At 38.1% G+C, this 24766-nt stretch overlaps 1 protein-coding gene across 1 annotated transcript in view; it reads left to right on the forward strand.

The window, feature by feature from the left end:
* LOC120489560 (inactive phospholipase C-like protein 2) overlaps window positions 1–24766 on the forward strand; it is a 72549-nt gene that overhangs the window by 28608 nt on the left and 19175 nt on the right. The window contains exon 2 of the mRNA XM_039686468.2: window positions 14562–17051. Within this exon, the coding sequence (XP_039542402.2) occupies window positions 14562–17051 (2490 nt within the window). The remainder of the gene's footprint in view (window positions 1–14561; window positions 17052–24766) is intronic.

The following is a 24766-nucleotide window of genomic DNA, read 5'->3' on the forward strand; positions in this document are numbered from 1 at the left end:
GGAGGGAGTTGGTCTTGAGCCTCTCTCTGTATTATCAACACAAGGAAGACACAAGTGTAATACATTTTATTAAGAAAAAGATAAACAAGAAAAACTAACACAGCTACAAAATGATTACCATGAATTATAAAGCAATAAAGTTCATACGACGCATTAAATACAATTGATTAGGTTGAGTGTGTGGCTATGGAAGAGTTACAGTACATTATTTGATGGAAAGCATAGACTAAAAAATATGGACAAAGCGTCTGTGACGTCACCCATATAGACTGTCTGAAGAACAGGTTTGAGGCTGTTTATGGGGGTATGGGCGGCGCCATAATGGAAAATCTTGGGAAATACATAAGTTTCAGAAAGGATACAGAGATGGCATGATGTGTTGTGTCAGATCATGGGCGAGACGTCAAATTCACTCTGCGCAGCCCGTTATCAGCTGTCAATCAAAGTTAACCGCCCTTTTTTGTCATACATTTTATATCTAAATATGATCTAAACTGACGAGTTAGAAAAAAATTCACCCCCCTCACAGTTGCCAGGCACGCGGAACATATTGAAGATTACAATAAAAGTCCATGGGGCCGAGCTGTACATATGAATTTATGCTGTCAAAACGGATATATTAACTTGACGTCTATGGATATTTGCTCCATTTTGGGACCGGCCTCTAGTGGATTTGAGATGTATTGCAGTTTTTCGCACTTCCGGGTCTTTCAGATTAGAATGTTGCCGCTTGTTTGGAAAGATAAACTTTTGTTTCTTTGAAACTAATAAGGTGAAGAACCTTATTATGCATCAAACTAATTATTGAAAGAATATATGAAGAGTTCAGATGCAAAAGCCTCTAAGTGCCATTTGAAATTTTCTTCTAGAATGATCATTTTTATCAAGCTTGTATATTTAAGTTCAGTGATTTCACGTAAATGGCAATGATAATTACCTATTAATTGTTATTTAAGTGAAATTACTGAACTTAAATATACAAGTTTGATAAAAAATCATCATTAAAGAAGAAAATTTCAAATGGCATTTAGAGGCTTTTGCATCTGAACTCTTCATATATTAACTAGCATCAGCTATATTTCCTCTAATGTATATTATAAAATCATATAATACTGATATTATACAACAATGCCAAGGTCTCTGGAATGGTCTCTGATATTTACGTTCCACGTGTGGACTGAGCAGTTTGATGGCAGTGAGTTCTTCCACTTGTTGTGTTGGGTCGGTGACAATGCAGTGGGGAAAGGAACTGGAATCTGTTTCAACGGTCTTTAACACAAAGCTCTATGGGATGCTGATATTCTGGAGCACCAAAGGTTCCCAATGTGTGGAACATGCAGATGAGGCCCTGAAGTAGGTCCAGAAGGGCCTTAGTTAACAATCTGGAACATGCAGACAAAGGTACATTGAAGTGAAGGTTTGGACTCCTGAGCTTAACTTGTTTGCCAATGTCTGTTTGTCTTCTGTCTCTCTGGGCCAGACACTCAGAGCTTGGTCAATCCGCTTTTTTTTTGTTTTTGTTTTTGTGGTGTGGAGACTTGGGACGAGCTATAGTTGTTACTGTCTCACTGGATGAAGAGACTCTGAATGTAGTGTTTGTTATTGTCTCTTTTCTCACAGATTCGGAACGTGGTCATATGTGTTGCTGCGTTCCCTCTAACGGGCCACAGGTTATGGTTGTTACTGTCTCACCCTTGTAGGCTGGGACTCGGAATGAGAATGTATCTTTTAATGTCTCACTGGATGAACCGGAGACCCATAATAAGGAGTGTCTGTTGAAACTTGAAAGAGTACCTAATTCTCTTTCGATGAGGAGGAGATTAGAGTTTGGCGCTTCTCCATTCTAGTGCTGTGATTGGCTGCTGGCATCAGAAGGGACACACGGTGGGGCCCACCCTTCTTTCCCCTGTGGAACTCATTTGCATAAGTGTCTTTTCTTTAAAGTTTTACCAACGCATTTCTCATTTTCTAAAACACCTTCAGAATAGCTTTGACGATATTCTAAATAAACAGAATCCAATAAGATGGGGAAAGATTGAACTGTCAAGTAGTCAGTTATTTGTACATTAACAGCTGAATTTGTGTATGATGTTACATTACAAATAGCTGTATTGCAAATACTTATTTCTCTGAATAACTATCAATCAATCTGATGAAACGTTTCATATAAAAAAAAAAAACTTGAGTTAAATAGTGTAATAGAGCATGAGATGTGGATAAATGTATGTGCTGGCTGTCATATCAGCAGTCAAATGTGGAAGGATTTTGATGGGGAAAATGAAAATGAGATTCTTTAGAGTTCCATTGGTGGTTTCTAAATTTGACAGTACTTCACTGTTATCACAATGCTGGAGAGATTGTGGGATGGTAGAGGACTATGTGCATATATTCTGTTAATGCCCCAAAATACAAGTGTATTGGCAGGAGGAGGGAAATTAATAAAGTTTTATAAAGAGATATTTCAATGTGCTTGATGGTTTCCCCTCAGATCTCTTCAGTAAATCCCACTTATTTGTATTGCATATATTGTTGATGGCAGCTAGGAAGATAATCAATTGGATGAAGGTGCAAGAACCCACTGTGACAGAATGGACACATAGACTGAAACACATATTTGAGAAGATGACTGCAGATTTGCAGTTAAAATCTGATATTTTCGAAAGAATTTTAAGTATTTGCTTGAAATAAATAGACTTAATATATGTTAATGTTTGAACAAAGCAGATAATGTACTGGTATGTGGTGCATTCTTTGAAGTGCTGTCAAGGATTTGTATTTTTAAGTTTATTTGTCTTTTTTTTTTCTTTTAATTTTATTACTCAATGTTTATAGATAAAAATGGTTAGATTATAAATTTTATATATTTTTGCATAATAAAAAAAAATTAAAAACTACAGTTAAAATCTGACATAATTATTACAACAACCATAATATATTGTTCAACCATTTTGCATGTAAAGACTTATGCTATGAACTAATGCCTAAATGTTGTGGGGGGTGAGACTATTCAAGAGAGACCCATTATAAGACATTTTTATCGACCTGACATTGCAAGCAATTGATAATGTAGGAAACAGCAGAGGATTGTACATAATCATTTGCATGGATGTACCAAAGCTTTTGCAACTTGTTCAGAGAAATGAGAAACTGCTTTTTTGATGTACTCAAGTGACACAATGATGTGAAGATTGAACTGGTAGTTTGTACCAAATGTACCAAAGCGACTGAGGAAAAACTGTAATAGAAAACCACAATGTTGATGTGTAAAGTCACTTAATATTTGAATGTGTTGTTTGGATAAATTATTGAAAATTAATTTAGTTATTTTGTCCAAATAAACATAGAAATAGAACAATACACACAATATATAATTACATTTTTTTCTCTCTTTTTTCTCCAGCTTTAAATTATATTCTTTAAAACAAGCTCTCTTACAATCCAGCTCATGTTTTGGTCTATAGGAAGAAGGGGTACATAGTGAAAACCTTTTCGATTTTACAGTTCAGGCTTCTGGATATGTTCTTACAGAAATAGTTCAGATGTCAAGAACGGCTCTTTTAAACTCTGTGGAACATCAGCAGGTACAAAAGAACAGTGACATCAAACAGCAAACGCACACGGCGCAATCAAGACAACAGAGTGCACTGACAATTTGCATAGTGCATCTGTCAAATCAGAGTCAAGTTGGGTTTATTCTTTATTCCTTTGCATAGAACAGAAACCAAATACTTTAGCCTTTGCATTTTGGCAGCAAGACAAAGAAAAAGCCTTTTTTTTTTTTTTTTTTTTTTTTGCTTTGAGGTCTGAAGTTCTGGTCCATTGGAGCGTCAGGAGACATCCAAAGGCTCAGAGGTGCTCAGTGGGCTGAGCAGTTTTATAGCAGTGCACCCATGCTGGATGTATTTATAGCATTGTGTGGGTTATGCCATTGTAGGGGCGGCCTGTGTCACATGCCAGAGGAACCCTCATGTAGCAGAACCAAGCCAAGACATCTGTGCTAAATAAAGAAATGCTTATATTTACACTCTTACAAACACACAGAGAAAGACTCCATCTACCTATTGATCGATCGATCTAGATAGATCAATTTAGATATCGATCGATCTATTTGATCTATCTAGATATCGATCGATCGATCTATTTGATCTATAATGATCTATCAATCTATCTATCCTACTTAAGAAAGCAGTTAACTTAAGCAATATTTTATTGAGGTAGTCTAATATTTTTCTCACTATAACAAATAACTGACAAAGTAGGGTCGATTTAAATAAAGAAGCGTCGCGCCTCACGCGGACAGGGCTTATGACCCGAGAATGGACACTGCACTGGTGATATAAAACACACACACACACACACACACACACAGGTCTTTTAACTTAAGCAATATTTTTATTAAGTTATAGTCTTTTAATATGTTTCTCACTGACAAAGTAGGGTAGATTTTAAAATGAAATTTAAATAAATTAAAAATAAAAATGAATTTAAATAAATAAAATTTTAATTTAAATATAGAAAAATAAAATTTTTCACTTTTACACAAATTAAACACTTTTAGTTGTCCAAGAAGAAGCAAATATATTTATCAAGTAACTATAGATTTTTTGGTGTAAAACATGCCCAGAACCTGAAAACGGCTTGTTCTAACTTCTAAGACACTGCTTGTGATTTATGTGGATTTATTTTTTTTTTATTTTATTTTTATCATTTTAGGATGGTTGTGTACACACGTTGCCAACACAAAAGTGAATTTTGCATATTAGGTGGCCTTTAAATCAATATTGATTAGTTCTAAATAATAAAGACACTGTCAACATTTGGAAGGGACAAGGAATGTGAGTTTCCTACTTATACATGCACACTAATACATGCGCATTATAATTACGTAAAAATTGGGTTGTCTGCCACCTGTCATCTGCAGTGAGATGATCTAAGAGGAATTAAATAGCGTCGGTCTGATCTACACATGCAGCTGTTTTCCTCCAATCAGAAATGTTCTGCAGGTATAAGTGGAGAATGAGTTATAAATTGTACTTTCTGCAAGATATTAATCTTATGTATACAGTATGCTGTATAATTATATAATGCTGATATATATAGTATATAATTAAGTTACTAATGATAGGATAAATATTTTAGTTTTTATGTATTTACTGCTGAGATGCACAGTATTTAATGCTTTGCTGGTGAAAGATGGTCTCCCAGTCTGACTGCTGAAAAGTGCTCAAAACCCCTCTGAAACCAGCCAACAGATCAGCCTTAACAAGCTGGGACACACACACATACACACAGTTGTTAAAAAGAATTATGTATTGAACACAGTATAATAAATCAACATTTTCAGTGCTTGACATCAATTCCATTCATTGTTCCCCTGTTTCATTTGAGTTGGTCTGCACTTTGAGATTGTGTTTCGTTTCCTCAGTCTGTAATTTAAGCAGAGTGAGTTTGCTAAAACTGGCTCTCGTACATTTTTTAAATACACAAGAACTTGAGAACACATATTGTGATCACATACAAACAAAGATTACACAGACAGAAGGGAACTGGTTAGTTCATTGGACAAACTACTACTAAACACAATTACACATAATTACTGCATTTCTCTTTAGTGCTGTATGTTACAGCAAGTATAGTGTTTTAATAATTGAGTGGTCTGTGTGTACACATGTGGGTGTACAAAAGTAGTGGCATATTGCCTTTTTAAACTGACAGCAATATGAAGAAACATATAATAATAATAATAATTAATATATAGCTTCTCTCAGCACTCAAAGCGCTTTACATATTGAAGGGGGGAATCTTCTCAAACACCATCAATGTGCAGCATCCACCTGGATGACGCAACGGCAGCCATATTGCGCCAGAACGCTCACCACACACCAGCTTACTGGTGGAGAGGAGACCAATGATGAAGCCAATTAGTACTGTATACATGGAGATGATTAGTAGGCCATGATGGACAGAGGCTAATTGGGCAAATTTGGCCAGGATGTCAGGGTTACAGCACTACTCTTTAGATTTTATTTTTTTTTGTGACCACGGAGAGTTGGGACCTCGGTTTATGTCTCATCGAAGGACAGTGCTTGTCACTGTATCGTGTCCCCATTACTATACTGGGGCGTTAGGACCTACACAGACCACAGGTTGAGCACCCCTGCTGGCCTTACTAACACCTCTTCCGGCAGCAACCTGGTTTTCCCAAGAGATCTCCCATCCTGGGCAACTTGGGCAACCAGTCTTGGGCTACAGGGTGATATGGCTGCCGGCCATATCAATGTTCTTCAAAGTAAATTGTTACATTTATTATTAATATTAGAAAAATGTTCTGCCATATGATATAGTTAATTACTCTGTTCACTGTAGGCTTTATGTGGTTTCCAAGAAACAAAACATTTGGTACATTTGAATTGATTGATTTCCGCCCAATACAATGTCAGAACAGAACCATATGTTTTATATGGATGAGTGTTGGAAAACTGTTTTTTTATGAGATATTTTTTATCATAAAGTTTTAGTATAGCTTTAATGTAGCTCAAACATAATGACACTATGCAAAGGTCATGGGTTTGATTCCCAGAAAATGCATGAAGTGATAAAAATGAATACCTTAAATAAACTATGGATGAAAGCATTTTTCCAAATGCATAAATGCATTATGCAATGTAAATGTCAGGTCAAACCCAACGCCATTACAGCTTTCAGAAGTGACACATTCTCTATAAAGTAAACCCACACAATGAGACCATGCTTAGATCTATTTATACAGACCAAACTAGACCATCCATTTGCCTCCTGAGGAGTGATTGCATCATAATGCATTTACTGTATGAGAAACACATCAATATATTGTACTGATAGTCTCTAACAAGTTTTCACCATTAACACTTTGATGCGCAACTTGCTATGGATACCTCTTTTAATGCACAACATGGGTCTAAAAAGACCCGTATTAATTTCCTGTTATTTTATTCATGGCTAGCTATTAGATCAAATAGATTATGTCGACTGCAAGTTAGCTAATAGTATTGTACATGTTTCTCTTTTGCACTAGTAATGGATTTCAACAAGGTCAATAACCTTAGCCTAAACGTTCAAATATTAGGCTATATCAAATATTTTCTGTGACAAAAAATGTATTAAATAAAACTTGCATGCATGAAATATACAAAGGCAGGCATGTTGCATTGTGAACTGAATAGTTTTCTGCAGTAAATATATTTATACTCTTTATAAATAGCAAAGGTTCCTATATGGGTCATTTTTGACCCATGTGTGTAAAATTAATGTAGAAAAACAAAAACTGTTTTTGTTTTTATAATGATTTGTGGAAATCAAAAACAAGATTTTTAATGAATACCTGGATTAATAAATGATAAAATACATATCTTTCAAATATTCAAAGAAACATGAATACGGGTCTTTTTAGACCCATGTTGCGCGCGACACAAAAACTATTTTTTTTTATTCCAAAAGTAAGAAAGTAAAAATTTAAATAAGGATTTGGAATGATCTAAAACAAGTTCATTGAGGAATACCTGGAATACTAAATTATGAAATTAATTTCTTGCAAAGATATAGAAAGTGAAAACTATGTTTTCCCATGTTGTGCATCAAAGGGTTAATAAAGTGGAATGACCTCTCATAAGTGCTGATTGACTAAAGCATATTCTATAGGTAATTACTGATTCAGAACAGGTGCCCAGATTATTTGTGTTAACTTAAATCCAAAGTATTAATGAACAACTAATTAATGAACATGCTAAACTGAATGATTAAGGGGTTTCTACTTAATTGGCAATGGAAGGTGAAATTTCACAGAATGTTGTGGGGGGGATCACAGCAGGTATGTTCTAGTTATATCAGCTGTCTAAACCGAACATGTCAGTGAACCATGTGTAGGAGAATAGCAGGTGAGAGAGAAAAGAGAGTTGAAATACACCATGTTGAGAGACAGAGAACTGTTAAAGGATTTATGAGTTGAATGAGTAATATGCATTGCCTATACCTCTGCAGAAAGCTTGAGTGCAACCTGTATTGCAGCTGACAGAGAAAAATCACACTCACACACTCTCACAAACAGAAAGACCGACGGATTTACTGGCACTGAGGCATGTAGCACATACTGATTGCAGGGTGTGTACATACATTAATGCTCATACACATTCATTTAAGCTGGTATGAGCAGTGAAGTATCACAGGCAGCGCTCTAATTGGTCCCTTTGGAGTAGATACTAGAAAATATTTTAAAAAATCCCTAAAAGATGAGCTGAGTGTAAGGCAGATAACACCAGGGAGACCCTTCCTTCAACATACACATGCATGTATGCTTAGTTCTGTAAACATTCCCTGTTATGTGAATGTGATTAATAGTCTTTAATAGTCTTTAATGTTCTTCATTCTGAGCAGTTCCTAGGCAGAGGTCAACAGTTATATGAAGTCTTCTGATTTTTGCTGTTGACGTTTGTGTTTGTAACATTACCAATATCGTTTCAAAGAGCAGACGAGAGAATTGCTTACGCTTTCATGCATGTTCTATCTTTTTTTTTTCAACAGCATGATTAATTAGCCTCTTTGAACTTTATCGTTATATGTGTGTCCTTTGCTGTGATTTAAATCAAATGCGCAAATTAATACCATTTGCCATCTGTCTTTTTTTTAATCACTGGTGTGTTCATCAAAAACTCAGCAGATATACATTTTATATTAACCTTTTTATTATTATTATTAAAATGAATCAATAAGATTTCTTAGCAAATGTCTATGTGTTTGTTTGTCATTGGGTTTTGAGCCACATCATGACTCACTGATTGAAAGTAAGTGTTTATTTAGCATGGCTAGCTCACTGCTTATGTTAAAATATCAATCAAACTAAACAAACATTGCTCAAAGATTGTTTTCATTTCCTTGCAAGTTGTCACCTAGATTTCTTTTAAGTATCAACTTTGTCTTTGATTTTCCATAAAAATGTCCAATTGTAAGAGCCATACAATTTGATGAATAAAGGCATAACTATTATTAGATATTTTATATATTTTAGTCTGAGTACAGTGTCGTCTCAAAAATAATATTTTAACAAAAGTGTATATATATATACACTCACCGGCCACTTTATTAGGTACCCCATGCTAGTAACGGGTTGGACCCCCTTTTGCCTTCAGAACTGCCTCAATTCTTCGTGGCATAGATTCAACAAGGTGCTGGAAGCATTTCTCAGGGAGTTTGGTCCATATTGACATGATGGCATCACACAGTTGCCGCAGATTTGTCGGATGCACATCCATGATGCGAATCTCCCGTTCCACCACATCCCAAAGATGCTCTATTGGATTGAGATCTGGTGACTGTGGAGGCCATTTGAGTACAGCGAACTCATTGTCATGTTCAAGAAACCAGTCTGAGATGATTCCAGCTTTATGACATGGCGCATTATCCTGCTGAAAGGTTCCATCAGAAGTTGGGTACATTGTGGTCATAAAGGGATGGACATGGTCAGCAACAATACTCAGGTAGGCTGTGGCGTTGCAACGATGCTCAATTGGTACCAAGGGGCCCAAAGAGTGCCAAGAAAATATTCCCCACACCATGACACCACCACCACCAGCCTGAACCTTTGATACAAGGCAGGATGGATCCATGCTTTCATGTTGTAGACGCCAAATTCTGACCCTACCATCCGAATGTCGCAGCAGAAATCGAGACTCATCAGACCAGGCAACGTTTTTCCAATCTTCTATTGTCCAATTTCGATGAGCTTGTGCAAATTGTAGCCTCAGTTTCCTGTTCTTAGCTGAAAGGAGTGGCACCCGGTGTGGTCTTCTGCTGCTGTAGCCCATCTGCCTCAAAGTTCGACGTACTGTGCGTTCAGAGATGCTCTTCTGCCCACCTTGGTTGTAACGGGTGGTTATTTGAGTCACTGTTGCCCTTCTATCAGCTCGAACCAGTCTGGCCATTCTCCTCTGACCTCTGGCATCAGCAAGGCATTTCCGCCCACAGAACTGCCGCTCACTGGATGTTTTTTCTTTTTCGGACCATTCTCTGTAAACCCTAGAGATGGTTGTGCGTGAAAATCCCAGTAGATTAGCAGTTTCTGAAATACTCAGACCAGCCCTTCTGGCACCAACAATCATGCCACGTTCAAAGTCACTCAAATCACCTTTCTTCCCCATACTGATGCTCGGTTTGAACTGCAGGAGATTGTCTTGACCATGTCTACATGCCTAAATGCACTGAGTTGCCGCCATGTGATTGGCTGCTTAGAAATTAAGTGTTAATGAGCAGTTGGACAGGTGTACCTAATAAAGTGGCCGGTGAGTGTATAGTGTATATGTAAACAGGATAAAAAAAATAAACTTATTCTCAACTTTGTCACAACTGTCCCTTTAAGGAGTTATTAATTTTGACTGGACAGCAAGAAGAGACAATACTGGTTAAGTTACAATTTAATGTTACTGCTGTCTAGGAGAAAAAAAATAAGATGGGAAAGAGATCTCAGTCATTTATTTTTATTTCCTAAAAGCACATATAAGGAGGAACAGACTATTTGATAAGGATATGTTTGTGTATTCTTTTAACAGACAGGATGACACTTTGACTAGTGTAAATAGCTGTGAGTGAAGACAGTCGTGCTCCTTCTCGTGTCTCGTATGTTTAGCTTTGTTTAGATGTATGTTCTGTGTTCCTTTTAAATGACAAAGGTCGGGGACTAATTATTCTCTGTCAACTCGGTGCACTCTGACCTTTAACCTCTGTTTTTCTCTGTTACTCCTCGTCACATGGAGACAAATTCAAACATGCGTTGGCATTGCCATTCTCTCTCAGGAGCAGTCTGAATGCATGCAGACACCCTTCAGCAGTTCAGTGCAAACACAGCTGTGTTATGAAACAAGGCTAACGTGCAGACGACCCTCACAGATCTGCTCCCAATAGCATGCACATGGCTTGGTGAAATGATTTCCTGTGCAGTGATGTCCAAATAATCCAAGTGCCCAAATAAGCTTAGAATTTTCCAGGAAATGAAATACAAGCCTCTGTGCTGGTAGTTGCCTGGTACTTGCCTGGCCTTTATTTAGCTAATTTAATCTGGTTTCTAGCACAATTCATTACAAGCCTGTTTGAATATAAATAGTAAATATGATTCATTACTTAAAGTGTTAGATGTTAAAGTCATTTGTTTGACTGTTTTAAGTGTTTGTTTGAGCCAGCCAAATTAATGCAAATTTTAGCCTCATTTTCCTATTTGTAGTGGAGATGATTGGTACCCGTTGGGGTCTTCTGCTGTTGTAGCCCATCCCCCTCAAGGTTGTATGTGTTGTGGGGAAAACCTCGGTTGTAACGAGTGGTTATTTCAGTCAAATTTGCTCTTCTATCAGCTTGAATCAGTCGGCCCATTCTCCTCCGACCTCTAGCATCAACAAGGCATTTTCGCCCACAGGACTGCTGCATACTGGATGTTTTTCCCTTTTCACACCATTCTTTGTAAACCCTAGAAATGGTTGTGCGTGAAAATCCCAGTAACTGAGCAGATTGTGAAATACTCGGACTGGCCCGTCTGGCACCGACAACCATGCCACACTCAAAATTGCCTAAATCACCTTTCTTTCCCATTCTGACATTCAGTTTGGAGTTCAGGAGATTGTCTTGACCAGGACCACACCCCTAAATGCATCGAAGCAACTGCCATGTGATTGGTTGATTTTTGCATTAATGAGAAATTGAACAGGCGTTTCTAATAATCCTTTAGGTGAGTGTGTGTCGTCGTGTGTGTAGAAAAAACAACTACGAAAACAACTGAAAGAAGAAAACAACTTGAAGAAAATAACTTTTGGTCTTTGATAATGTAAATATCACTGCACTCTATTTCATTCTTTAAAGGAACACTCCGACTTTTTGGGACTTTAGCCTATTCACCTTACCCCCCAGAGTTAGATAAGTCCATACATACCTTTTTCATCTCCGTGCGTGCTATAAGTCTGTTTGACGCACCCACCGCTAGCCTAGCTTAGCACAAAGACTGGATGTGAATGGTTGCAGCTTTTATACTAATCCAAATGAGTGACAAAATAACGCAAACGTTTTCCTATTTACATGTTGTGGTTTGTATAGTCACAGAGTGTGCAAATATCAAGGCCATATGAGACACAGACACCTTTTGACCGTATAAATACTATATTTTCTAAAGGGGAAGCACTGCTACTTGGGCAGAGTGATAACAATCACCCGAGACGCACCGTGACGAGGAGCAGAGAGTTCGCTTAGATCAGCGTTGGAATAAAGAGTCAGCAATTACTAACGTTAGATAGAAAAGAAAAGTTTATCATGGGTGTTTGCTTTATTGTATGAGCTGTGACAATAAACAGGGGAGACCAGGTAATACAGTACCATGTTTCATTGATTTCCAACCAAAAACGCACCCAGATTTATAAATATCACATGAATAAATAATTATTATTACAGGAATCAATATATTTTAAATGCAATTTATTAGCTGAACCAAATGTATTCAACAGTAGCCTATATAATATACAGTATTGCATTACAATAGGATAGAATAAGGGGAAAGTAATAGCACAAATTGTTTTTGCACAATGAACTCACAGCCTATCGTACCCTTTTGCACGCTCAAGTTCGTTATTTCCATGGTTATTTCAAATTTAGGCTACTAGGCGCGCCGCGCGCAGGGTGCAAGTTCAACGCGTTGAACGCGCTCGTTTTTTTTCCCCAAGCGCGTCTGCACCGCATCAAGATAAAAACATATTCATACCCTAATCATATAATAGTGTCACTAACGTTACATTAGATCTGGCTAATGGCACTGTTACAGTAGGTCATCTAAAAACATAACGGAACACTTACCTCAGCCGCAGGTGATCCACTTGTCCTGTCTGTGCTATCGATGGGATGGCCGTATCCTTCAGCACATTATGGTCCGTGTGGCAAATTCCATTTTTTCAAAATAGTCGTCCTCATTGAAATGTACCGAGCAAACATAATGTCCCTTGATAATCTTAGGTGTGTTTGGATAAATATCCAGAGTAAGTTAGCCATTTCTTCATCCAGTCAGCGTTTTTAGTTGGAATTCTGTGAAACATGGTATTACCTCCCCTGTTTACAGTCGCAGCTATTTACAATAGAGCGAAAACCCATGACTCTAAACTACGCTTTTACTATTTATAAATTGCTGACTCTATTACCCAAACACCGAGCGAACTCTACGCTCCTCACCACGGCGTGTCTCCGGTGATGCGGTTATTACGCCATCAAAGTAGCAGTGCTTCGCCTTCAGAGAATAGTTCCCAGGTTTTATACGGTTAAAAGATGTCTGTGTCTCATTTGACTTTGTTATTTGTACATTATGTGACTATACAAACCACAACATGTAAATAGGAAAACGTTTGCGTTATTTTGCCACTCATGTGGATCAGTATGAAAGCTGCAACCAGTCACATCGAGTCTTTGTGCTAAGCTAGGCTAGCGGTGGGTGCGTCAAACAGACTTATAGCACGCACGGAGATGAAAAAGGTATGTATGGACTTATCTAACTCTGGGGGGTAAGGTGAATAGGCTAAAGTCCCAAAAAGTCGGAGTGTTCCTTTAATGTTTCTTCATGCATGTATGTGTTGGTGTACTGTTTTCATAAAAGGGCAGCCAATGGTTGTTATCAGAGGTTATATGTTAAAAGCTTTACTTAAGTGTCTTATCAGCCTTTGACTGCTCTTTTCTGCCTGTTTTATATTGATTGCTGTCTGTGTGATAGATCACACTGACCTGTGTGGTAAAATGGGTACTTTGGATTTGGATTAGCTGAAGTGGGTTTAGACAGCATTTTATGTTAGTTTCCTTATATTTCTTCCAGGCCATAGCTTTCCTTTTTTGTCTGCCCTAATGTATATAGTTGTAAATTTGTCAACATTTTATTGCCTATTGTCATTGATTTGCACCTGACTTCCACCTTAGGGATCACTACTGTCTATATCGGTCTTTATCTTTCCTGGAAAATATAACGTGTGATTGCTCTATGCAAGGATTGTCACAATCTCGAAAATTCAGTAAAGTTGATTCCAGTGAAATTTTGTGATATTCATTATCAACATATCAATACCACAGCTATATTCAGTTCATTCATGTGACATTAATGTGATAGGTATCAATGACTTGCTTGTTTAATTCAATTAGTGGAATTGAAATCAAATTAATAAATTCAATTACAACAATGACATGTATTTCCCAGTGAAGTAAACATTGCATCCTGTTCAATTGAATTTATTATTAAATTATTCAGCCTTAGGTTCTTAAAAAAAGAACAAATAAAGGGATTATTATTAGTTTTGTTTTTTTTAGTCAGTTGTTGATTATGTATTGGTATTTTGGGAGGGAGTAGAAAATTAGTTATTATGTTATTGTAAAATATTTCTTGCTTTTTTCACCTTTGTCCCCAGCATTGTAAAAAAAATAGCATGTTTTGTAGGCTTGATAATGGAAAAATACATTATATGTATGCTTCCTTTTTAGATTGTCTATGTCAGCTATAATCACCAGTCTTCTTTGTGCTCTTTCTGCAGGATGTTTCAAAGCAGAGGCAGGCAAGGAAGAAGACTGTCTCATTCAGCTCTATGCCAAGTGACCGCAAGATGAACAGCACAGCTGCCTGCATGGCCTTCATGATGGAAGGCTGTGAGATGAAGAAAGTGCGCTCCAATTCTCGCATGTACAATCGTTACTTCCTATTGGACCCTGACATGCGCTGGCTCCGCTGGGAGCCATCGAAAAAAGACTCGGAGAAAGCCAAGCTTGAGATCAAGAGCATCAAAGAAGTTCGATTGGGAAAGAAAACACCCGTCCTACGCAGCAACGGCCTTTCAGATCAGTTCCCAGATGAGTGTGCATTCTCAATTCTATATGGAGACAACTATGAGTCCCTGGATCTGGTCGGAAGCACGGCAGAAGTGGTTAGCACCTGGGTGATGGGACTACGGTACCTGGTCTCATATGGGCGGCACATGGTGGGCGTAGTCGAACCCAGTCAACCTAGTGTAAGAACATCGTGGATTGGGTCAGTGTTCGAGCTCGCTGATCCAGAAATGCAAGGACACATTGACTTATTCCGGGCCACTCAAATCATCAAGGGTCTCAATCCTGGCATGAGGGAGTCTCGCATTGAACTGAAATTCAAAGAGCTACAAAAAGCCAAGGACTGCTATGGTGAAGGCATTGATTTAGATACGTTTGTAGAAGCCTACTGTGAACTGTGTACACGCCCTGAGATCTTTTTCCTGCTGGTGCAGTTCTCCAGCAACAAAGAGTACCTAGACTCCAAAGACTTGATGCTCTTTGTGGAGGTGGAGCAGGGAGTGGAGGGAGTCACGGAGGAAATGTGTCGGGAGATTGTTCACAAGTACGAACCCTCCGCTGAAGGACGCAACAATGGCTACTTGTCCATAGATGGCTTTACACACTACCTCCTGTCATCCGAGTGCCACATTTTTGACCCGCAGCACAAGCATGTTTGTCAGGATATGACGCAGCCCCTTTCACACTACTACATCAACTCTTCCCACAACGCCTCACTTTTGGAAGATCACTATTGGGGCTCATCGGACCTCAGCAGCTACGTTAGGGCGCTACGCATGGGTTGTCGAAGCATAGAGGTCGTAGTCTGGGATGGCCCTGACTGTGAACCCGTAGTCTATGTTGGTAGCTCTGTTGCATCCCAGCTGGCCTTCTGTAAAGTTCTAGATGTCATTAACCACTATGCTTTTGAGAGTTCAGAGTATCCACTAATCCTCTGTCTTGTCACACACTGCAGTGTTCCCCAACAGAGGGCCCTGGCTCAACACTTAAAGAAGATTCTTGGGGACAAACTGCACATTGAACCTCCTAATATGGAGGACCATTACTTGCCCTCCCCTGAGAAACTCAAGGGAAAGATACTCATCAAAGGGAAGCGCCTGCCTACAGACTCTCAAGACTCTGAAGGGGAGGTGACGGATGAAGAAGAAGCCTTTGAGATGTCCAGGAGAATGATGGGTGGTGACGATAAGGATCATCTCAACGGAATTGGCTGCAAACGACTAAGACTCTGCAAAGAACTTTCTGACCTAGTCACCCTCTGCAAGTCTGTGCAGTTTCGCGACTTTGATATGTCAAAACGGGAACAGAGGTATTGGGAGATTTGCTCCTTCAATGAGGTTGACGCCAACCACTTTGCCAACGAGTTTCCTGAGGACTTTGTCTCTTACAATAAGCGTTTTCTGTCACGGGTGTACCCAACACCCATGCGCATTGATGCTAGCAACATGAATCCACAGGACTTCTGGAAGTGTGGTTGCCAAATTGTAGCAATGAATTACCAGACTCCAGGTTTGATGATGGATTTGAACCTTGGCTGGTTTAGGCAGAATGGCAACTGTGGTTATGTCCTGCGTCCAGCAATAATGCGTGAGGAGGTGTCATATTTTAGTGCAAACGCTCGCGACTCACTTCCTGGAGTCTCAGCCCAGCTCCTTCACATCAAGGTAATCAGTGGCCAAAACCTACCAAAGCCTCGAGGCTCTGCTGCTAAAGGTGATGTGGTAGAGCCATACATCTATGTGGAGATCCATGGAATTCCTGCAGACTGCACAGAACAACGGACAAAAACTGTCTCGCAAAATGGTGACAATCCAATTTTTGATGAAAGCTTCGAGTTCCAGATCAACCTTCCTGAATTGGCTGCTTTGCGTTTTGTAGTCCTTGATGATGACTACATTGGTGATGAATTTATTGGCCAATACACCATTCCTTTCGAGTGTCTGCTTCCTGGCTACCGGCACGTACCACTGCAGTCACTTACAGGGGAGTTTTTGCCTAACACCACGTTGTTTGTTCATGTTGCCATTACAAACCGGCGAGGTGGGGGTAAAGCCCATAAGAAGGGTCTCTCCGTGAGAAAGGGCCGCAAAGCAAGAGAATACACATCTACTAAGACCACGGGGATCAAAGTAGTAGATGAGCTCTTCAGGGCATCGACGCAGCCACTACGAGAAGCAACAGATCTACGGGAAAACGTACAGGTAGGGTCTTTTCAGGCTGAATGTTTTTAAGATTTGGTTGTTGAGTCTGTTTGCTTGTCTAAATCTTGAGTCTTATGAGAAATTGATGTTCTGTCAGCAAGCACTGATATGGATATACAAGTATTAATGATATTTGTATAGCTTCAGGAGTGATTGTGGAGATTGTAGATGCACTCTACACATTTTAATAATCCAAATGATAAATGTTGTGTCAAAGCACAAAATATATTTGGTATGAAAAGTAAAAGATTTGCTTGCAATGCCATGTGAAGGTCTTATAATGAAACAAATAAATAAATTCTCCCCTGTGGAATGGCATCAGCTGCCACTTTTAGTCTTGAATTCTGCCTTCAAGAAAGGTTCAAGGAGGGTAAAGGGATGCAACAAGGATTATGACAACACGGTATTGAAAACATGCACTTAAAATGTGAAGTCAGGGACAGGTAGAAAGTGAGAGAGAGGTAATTACACAAGAAAGATCCAGAGTGGATGCATTTGTTGATGAGCTCGTTAGTAATGCCCCTAAAACTGGATACCTGGTTTTAGTTTCTTGAGATGTTTTCACATCTTTCACAAAATGTGTTTTTACAGATGAGAGGACTCAGTGAGACTACAGATGTTTCTCAAACTCTTGAATGTTAATCATGCATTGTCACTGAATACTGTCGGAAGAGTCAAATTGCAGGGTTATTAAGGCAATACATCATTCTAGTTCATGTCATGAAATATTGGGTGCAAGCTGCAAATAATATTGATTTCAAATGACTCCTGCTCAGCAGAATTAACATGCTGACCTCTAGCGCATGGTCCTAATTTAAGAAGACTAAAACCTCAAAGGACATCCCATTAGATGATTAGAGACAGAAAACATATGGCCAGCTTTAGCTGTCCTTTTGCTGTGGATCTCACCACTTGTCTTTAAATTTGTGCATGTATGTGTGTTATTGTGTTATTTAATTTGCCAGAATGCCATTTTTATCACAGATCTGTGCATTTCTTGCATTGTCCATTTCTCTGGTGTTCACACAGACTTAGGCCTATAGGTTTTAGAGTAAAATATGTTTCTAGTCATTTGCTTTGTGTAATTAAAGCTTAAACTTACATTTATTCATTTGGTAGGGCTAGGGTTTGCCATGATCTGCTGTTTGAACTGCAGATACATTTAGATGACCTTTGCCATAATCTTAAGCTCATTTAAAGTTAAAAAAAGAATAATTTAACAATGTAACACAGATAAGTATAATCTTTAGAGTATTTCAAAATTCATATTTTTTTATTTTATTTACATTATAATGTTGTGAAACCTAAAATACTTGAATCATTTAAAACAATGGATTTAAAGCTCCTGTCTGTAACTTTTTGGGTTAAAAACTATCCAAAATAAATTTTTGAGCAAGTACATGACCAGCCAGTGTTCAAAACTATCTGCTTGCCTTAGCTCGATTCAAAATGGTAAGCTTGTAATAATGTTTTTAATTTCAGTGGTACTGGTGGATATCCACGGGAGATTCGAGCATGTCTGTGTCATTATTACGTCACATCTGTACACATAAAGAGTCTTGGCTAGTATAAGCTTATTAATTTGATGGCGGATCCAGAAAGCTTCAGATGACAATTACGAGTGACAACTAGAGATTCACCCTTTGTAAAATGCAAAAGACTTTGGACTGAGAGTTTGTAAAAAGAGACTGCAACTGGCCCATGCGAAAACGGATAAATCTGAAAAACTTTAAATGTAGTCACGCAATGCTGAAGTTGTTAACATTAACTATTTGAGAACAAAGTATAATTTGTATGGTTTGACGTGAAATGATAAGCGATCATTAGATTTAATCAGCGTGATTTACTGCAATGTTTTTTGTTTTTTTTCCAGTTAGTTGGTCAGAAGAACAAAAGTGGATGTTACTTACTTGTTCAGTGGACATTTTATGTTGGTCATACTTCCAAAAAGTATAATCTGTGATTCTGAATGCCAGTATCCACACCGGCGCGGTGACTGACAGCCGCACACTCTCCTCAAACATTGTTCATCCGCGCTGTGCTATACCGAGATACAACTCACGTAAAGTTGATTTCGAACATAGATGGCGACAAAGAGGTAACTTTTTGGTATTTGCGATTTGCGAAGTTTGGTATAATAATCCTAAGTGTATAATACACAAATAATGTCTAATATACAAAGAAAACAAGTTCGAGCCTAGAATGGACCCATGTGGAACCCCACTAAACAGCAAAAAAGTATATAAAGGTCCATTAAAATGTATAACTTTTATATTATTGAATTGTATAACTATAATGTAGTTAGTTAGTTATATAAAGTTTTATAACTACATATAACTATTGAATTTAAAGTGTGTGTGTGTATATATATATATATATATATATATAAAGAGAGAGAGAGAAATACGATTTTTTACGTGTATTTAATTTAGCTAATTAAATGACAAATTTTTGAGAATTAATGAGAATTTATCCTCATAAAAGTCACTGTGCAATTCAAACAGTGCATCCGTTTCCTATTAGCCTGTTTCTCCACTGATTACTGATTGGAGAAACTGATGCATGTCCACTAAAGAGGAGAGAAGAAGGGGGAGGGTGCAGGAAAACACTCCTTTCATGCTCAAGTGTGCAAACAGTTTAAGACAACACTGAAAAACGCCAGTCACTCCCTGCAGAATGTGCGTAGGGTTTTAATGCTGCCATTAAGAATTAATGTGTTGTGTAACACTTTATTTAGTCCTGCTGTATCTTGGAATAAAATCAGGAGAGATGAGTGCAGAGCATCAGTATCAAGCGCCAAGTGATCTTGTTCTTGACAGGATGTTATTCTGCTCAGTCACTTATAAGTTTTTAAGTTTCAACATCAAGCTGTCTGCTGCTGCTTCCTCTTTCTCCATGTCTCCATGGTGTCAAAGCAATCCCACAGGAAGCGTTGTTTGTGTAGAATGATCTGTCACTTCTGTGAACCGCTCTCTCCCTCTAATGAAATAACAACTTCAGCACAAACAGACTCACATAGACAATGTGAATATGCAGTTAATTAGATTATGCTTCTCTCGTATGGATACTTTTACGTTTTTATTCAATTTATCATTCAATTCAGACCAAAATTCCCTAGTCAGGCTTGTATTGCAATGCAAACATATTGAAGCCTGATCTAAATCCAAATCTGCTGTGCTTTAAATATGGCCATATTGGCATGCACATTGCTCAGTGTTTACTATGCACACTGTCATGAGTCAGCACTTTTTACTAGCATAACATCCTGCCTAAAGTTAACGTGCCTATTCTAGACTGAGCTTTATAATTGTCTAAAGCACAGAGCCAGTGAGGGCATGAATTAGTCTTGTGCTGCCGTATTTAATGGGTAAATATGAGTATTTCATGGCCATGGAGCGACAGCTTTATGTCTCAATGACAACAATAAATCACAGCTGTCTTAGCATGAGAACTTAAGAGCTTTCATGATGTACTTCTGCTTTAACTGGGAAAATGTTATTGCTGAAATGTTGCTATGTAGCTCTAAACAGAAGTTGTTTGTTTTATTGTAGCGTCAACTTAGAATTTTCTCCATTTTCCATGTGATTTTCTTTCTTTCGTGAAATATCAGCTGATTTACTGAAAGGATCTGACTCGAAATAACCATCTGTTTATGAATCAGACATTGCTAATTTTCTCTTGAACATAAGAAGGAGAGCTAAGAGCAGATGTTTGTTTTTTTTATGTTTTATGTTAATGTTTATGTTGCTCCAGCCCCCCCCCCCTCTTTTTTTTACCCGTCAAAAAAGTTATTCATTATGTGATTTCTTATCAATGTTTAAAAAGCAGAATGAAACAGTAATATGAATAAACATAATTATTTATTCAGTTATTTTTTTCTCTAAATTTAAAATAAGATAAAATAAGATATTATATTTAAATTGGACTTTAAATGTGCTAAATGTAACTTTTCTTCTAAAATGAATCCTTTATTGCCTGTGTTTGAAGGGGTTGTAATCACACATTACAAAGATCCACTTGTCGGGTTTTGCCATTACCTCTGAAGGCCAGTATTCCTATTTCTATGTAATGTCTCCGGGTCGGATTTTCTACGAAATCCATCTGACGTGACGTGCATTCGTGCTCCCGAGCCTCTCTCCTTTTTATATGTGACGGCACTGCAGCAAACGACATGTAGTCTGATAACACCAAAAAACCACCTGCCTCCACTGGCCCTCCAGCACAACACAGACTCCAACACAAACTCCACACAAATATAAAAAACAAAACAAAAATGCATCTGCTGAAGCTCCTCAGGCCAAACGTGAATCGCATCGACTTAGGGCCAAAACACGGATCAACATCGGCAGAGCATTCGAATTATGGAGACCTCAGCTATTTTTATTGTGATAAATTACAAGTTTCAGGTATGCTGAAATAATGATAAACTGTAATGAAATACAACAAAAATGAGATATGAAATGAATACAAAAGACTGTTCCAGAATAACAAAAAAGTTGGTGCTTTAGGATGTAACTTTTATTTTACTGTATGTACAAGATCTACTGTCTAACGTCACTCAACCCACTACAATCATATTGTTAATAAAACACATTTCCAGACACGTTCAGAACAGTAATGTTACTTCCTACGATCTTACTGTTACACTGAAATTTTTCAGTCTAGTTTATTAACCGTTTTCGTTACCATATTATACATTCACCTATGTTGACAGTGCTTATTGTGGAAGATACACAAATAGTTAGTGAAATGCGTTATGCTAGATAGCACCACAAATATAACATTATCATGGTACGAGCATGGAGTATTAGTTCAACATCAAGCTGATAAAAGTAGCCTATTATTGTAACGTTGCAGTGGAGTTTACAAGAGTTTCCAGCATGTTGAGTGATGCTTTCTCCGGTGTGTTGAACGTCTCAGTGTGGCCGTGAACTATGAGTGCTCGCTCTTGTGTTCGAGGACACGCAATAGCACTAGCGCTCTTGTAAAAATTGGTTGCAATCTGAAACATCACAGATAGAGGCCGTTAAAAAATACAAATAGCACCTTTAAATTATTTACATTTTATTTGTTCATGTTTTTTCCCCAGCTCCCCCTTGTAGCCCCAGATCCCAGTTTAAAAACCCCCGTTCAAGATTTTTCCTTTTGTGTTCCATAAAAGAAAGTCACCTGAGTTTGGGACAACATGGGGGTAGTAGAAGTATTATGAATTTACTTACATTCACCTACAGTACATGTCAAATTTGCTTAATTTACTTTCACAATAGATATTTTAATGATTTTTTTTCCTCTTTTGGCTCACCTGCTAATTAAAATTCCAATTAATCCAAATTCGTTATATTGTTCATTATTTATAATGTTCTCAATGACTTACTGTACATCAGGCTCAATTTTTACCCAAATCTATAGTCACAATAGTCTGTTTTTACACTATATTTTTTATCAATTTTCACATTATAGCTCAGCTTGCATGACCCCCACTCTTCCTGACCCATGCAAACACAAACACCCACCCTTGTTTTCACAAACACAGGACAAAGTGTCTGGAACACATTATGCGAGCGTGTGCTGGAAGCGGCTCTTTCCCGCGCTCTCCTGGCCTGAGCAGTGCTGTTTGTGTGTGAATTGAATTATGGAATTTGGATCATGCAGCAAAGAGTTCATTAAACTGAAAATAACAAAATCTAATGACTAATGGAGGAAAAAAATAGAGCATTAGACAGATAGAGCTGCTCTGTGAGACTGCTGATACAGTAGCTCTCTTTATAAGAATAAATTGTCAAAATCTGTTCCTAGACACCTATGTTTTTAAACGCTGGACTTTACTATTCCCTTACATGCAAGCATCAATCTTAGTTATAAATTTTTCATTTTGCGTCACAAGGTAGTAGGTGGGTGTGTATGTGTGTGTGTGTGATCACTGATCATATTTTGGTATTCCTGTGCGGACCTTTTTTCTGAATATTTCCCAAGAGAATAGCAAATCCTGTTGAAAGCGTCTTGCGGGGGTCGGCTCCAAAGGGAAGACAGATTAATAAATGTGCTAAATATAAATTCACGTGTGTGAAAGTCTATGTGACTACATGTGTCTGGATTGGAAATGGTTGTCAGCCTGACAATTGCTGTCATGAGACCAAAAGAGAATAAACGGGTGAGTCCACCCCCCAAAATGAAACATTGGTTTTGAATCATCATCATTTACTCACCGTGGACTTTTCTGTGGAACAAAAATGAAGATATTTTGAAGAACCATTTTTATACTTTGGGGTCCAGTGTAATGTTTTAACTAGTGATCGACCGATATATCGGCCGGCCGATATATCGGGCCGATATTTGAGGTTTTTACGTGTATCGGAATCGGCCGATACACCGCTGCGCGTTCGCCGATAGTTTTTTTTTTTTTTTCGGCGTTATTTATAGACAGGCGGCCACGGGCAGCTCCGTGCTGCTGGAGATGCTGCAGTTCACGTGCCCCGCCCTCCCCCACTAGCAGAGTGCAACCTGCTCTTCACGAGAATGGTAACTTAAACTTTCAAAGGATCTTTTATGTTTGACTGCTGAAATATTGTCAAACACTTTGAAAATGGAAACCCGTCGCCCTATAACTGTTATGTGCTTGCAACTAAGCAAGTTTGTGGGTCCAAATGGAAAACGCGAATGCCTCGTCTATAAAACTTAACTGCTTGCCATTATATTAGGGAGCTGCAAATAGCTAAGGTGTAGGCTATCCGTTCAGTATGCATTAGGACTGTCTATGAATATTCTACATTCGAATATTTATTAATTTTGAAGGTGAAAATTAATATTTGAATGTGGAAAAACACGCCCGCGGTTGCAGACTAATAACGTTACCACAGCTGCACAGCTCGCTCGGAGCGCTCACTGTCGGTTCTATACTGTGAAACTTCAATCACTGAATGAAGCCTGCAATATTTGGGACAAGAGTCGCGACTCGCAACCTTAAATTGCTTGCACAAAACTCTTGATCAGCACTGAACATTTGTTTGTTGATCATTTAACCGACGCGCAGAGAGCGTGAGGGCGAGAGAGAGAGAGAGAGTGCCTGTGCGAGACAGAGTGAGCTCTGCGGTCTTGACCATTAGTTGATTTACTTGCTTTTTAATACGTTGTCAAATATGTTTAAACTCAAATAAACTATCTAATACTAGTAGTTATGTCTCTTTGTATTAATGTGTCCTGTTATTGACGTAATGCGCGTCAATAACAAAACGCGCAAAGGGATGTTCGAATATGTTTTTTAGAGGGAATATGCAAACGCCATTTGAGCAATTTTGACAGCCCTAGTATGCATACGGTAGCTGTTATGAACACTGGTCATAGGATTAAGTAATGCCAACGTTGTTCTGTGCTTTTTGTGGATATTTATTCAGCGCCCACCTGGTTGAGGTTTGGACGCGTGTGGTGTGTCCCTCGCCATCGCAGTGATATTACAGACTAGACATGCTCATTTTATTTTATGTAGAAAAAAATGAAACCATGGCAGTACATAGTTCGTTTCTTTTAAAATGAAGTACAGTGTGCACTGTGCACTTTATTATGCTGGTTGCTACTGTGTGCAATAGTGTAATTATTTAATTTATGCTTAAATATTCATTTTCAGCACTGAACTTTTTTTGTTCTACTTTATGTTTTTAATATTTGTTCAATTGTTTATCTACTTGTTCTTGTTCTACCTCATATTTTTTTACTATTTG

This window comes from Pimephales promelas, chromosome 3 (genome assembly GCF_988280905.1).
Source record: "Pimephales promelas chromosome 3, fPimPro1.hap1.1, whole genome shotgun sequence".
NCBI lineage: Eukaryota > Metazoa > Chordata > Actinopteri > Cypriniformes > Leuciscidae > Pimephales > Pimephales promelas.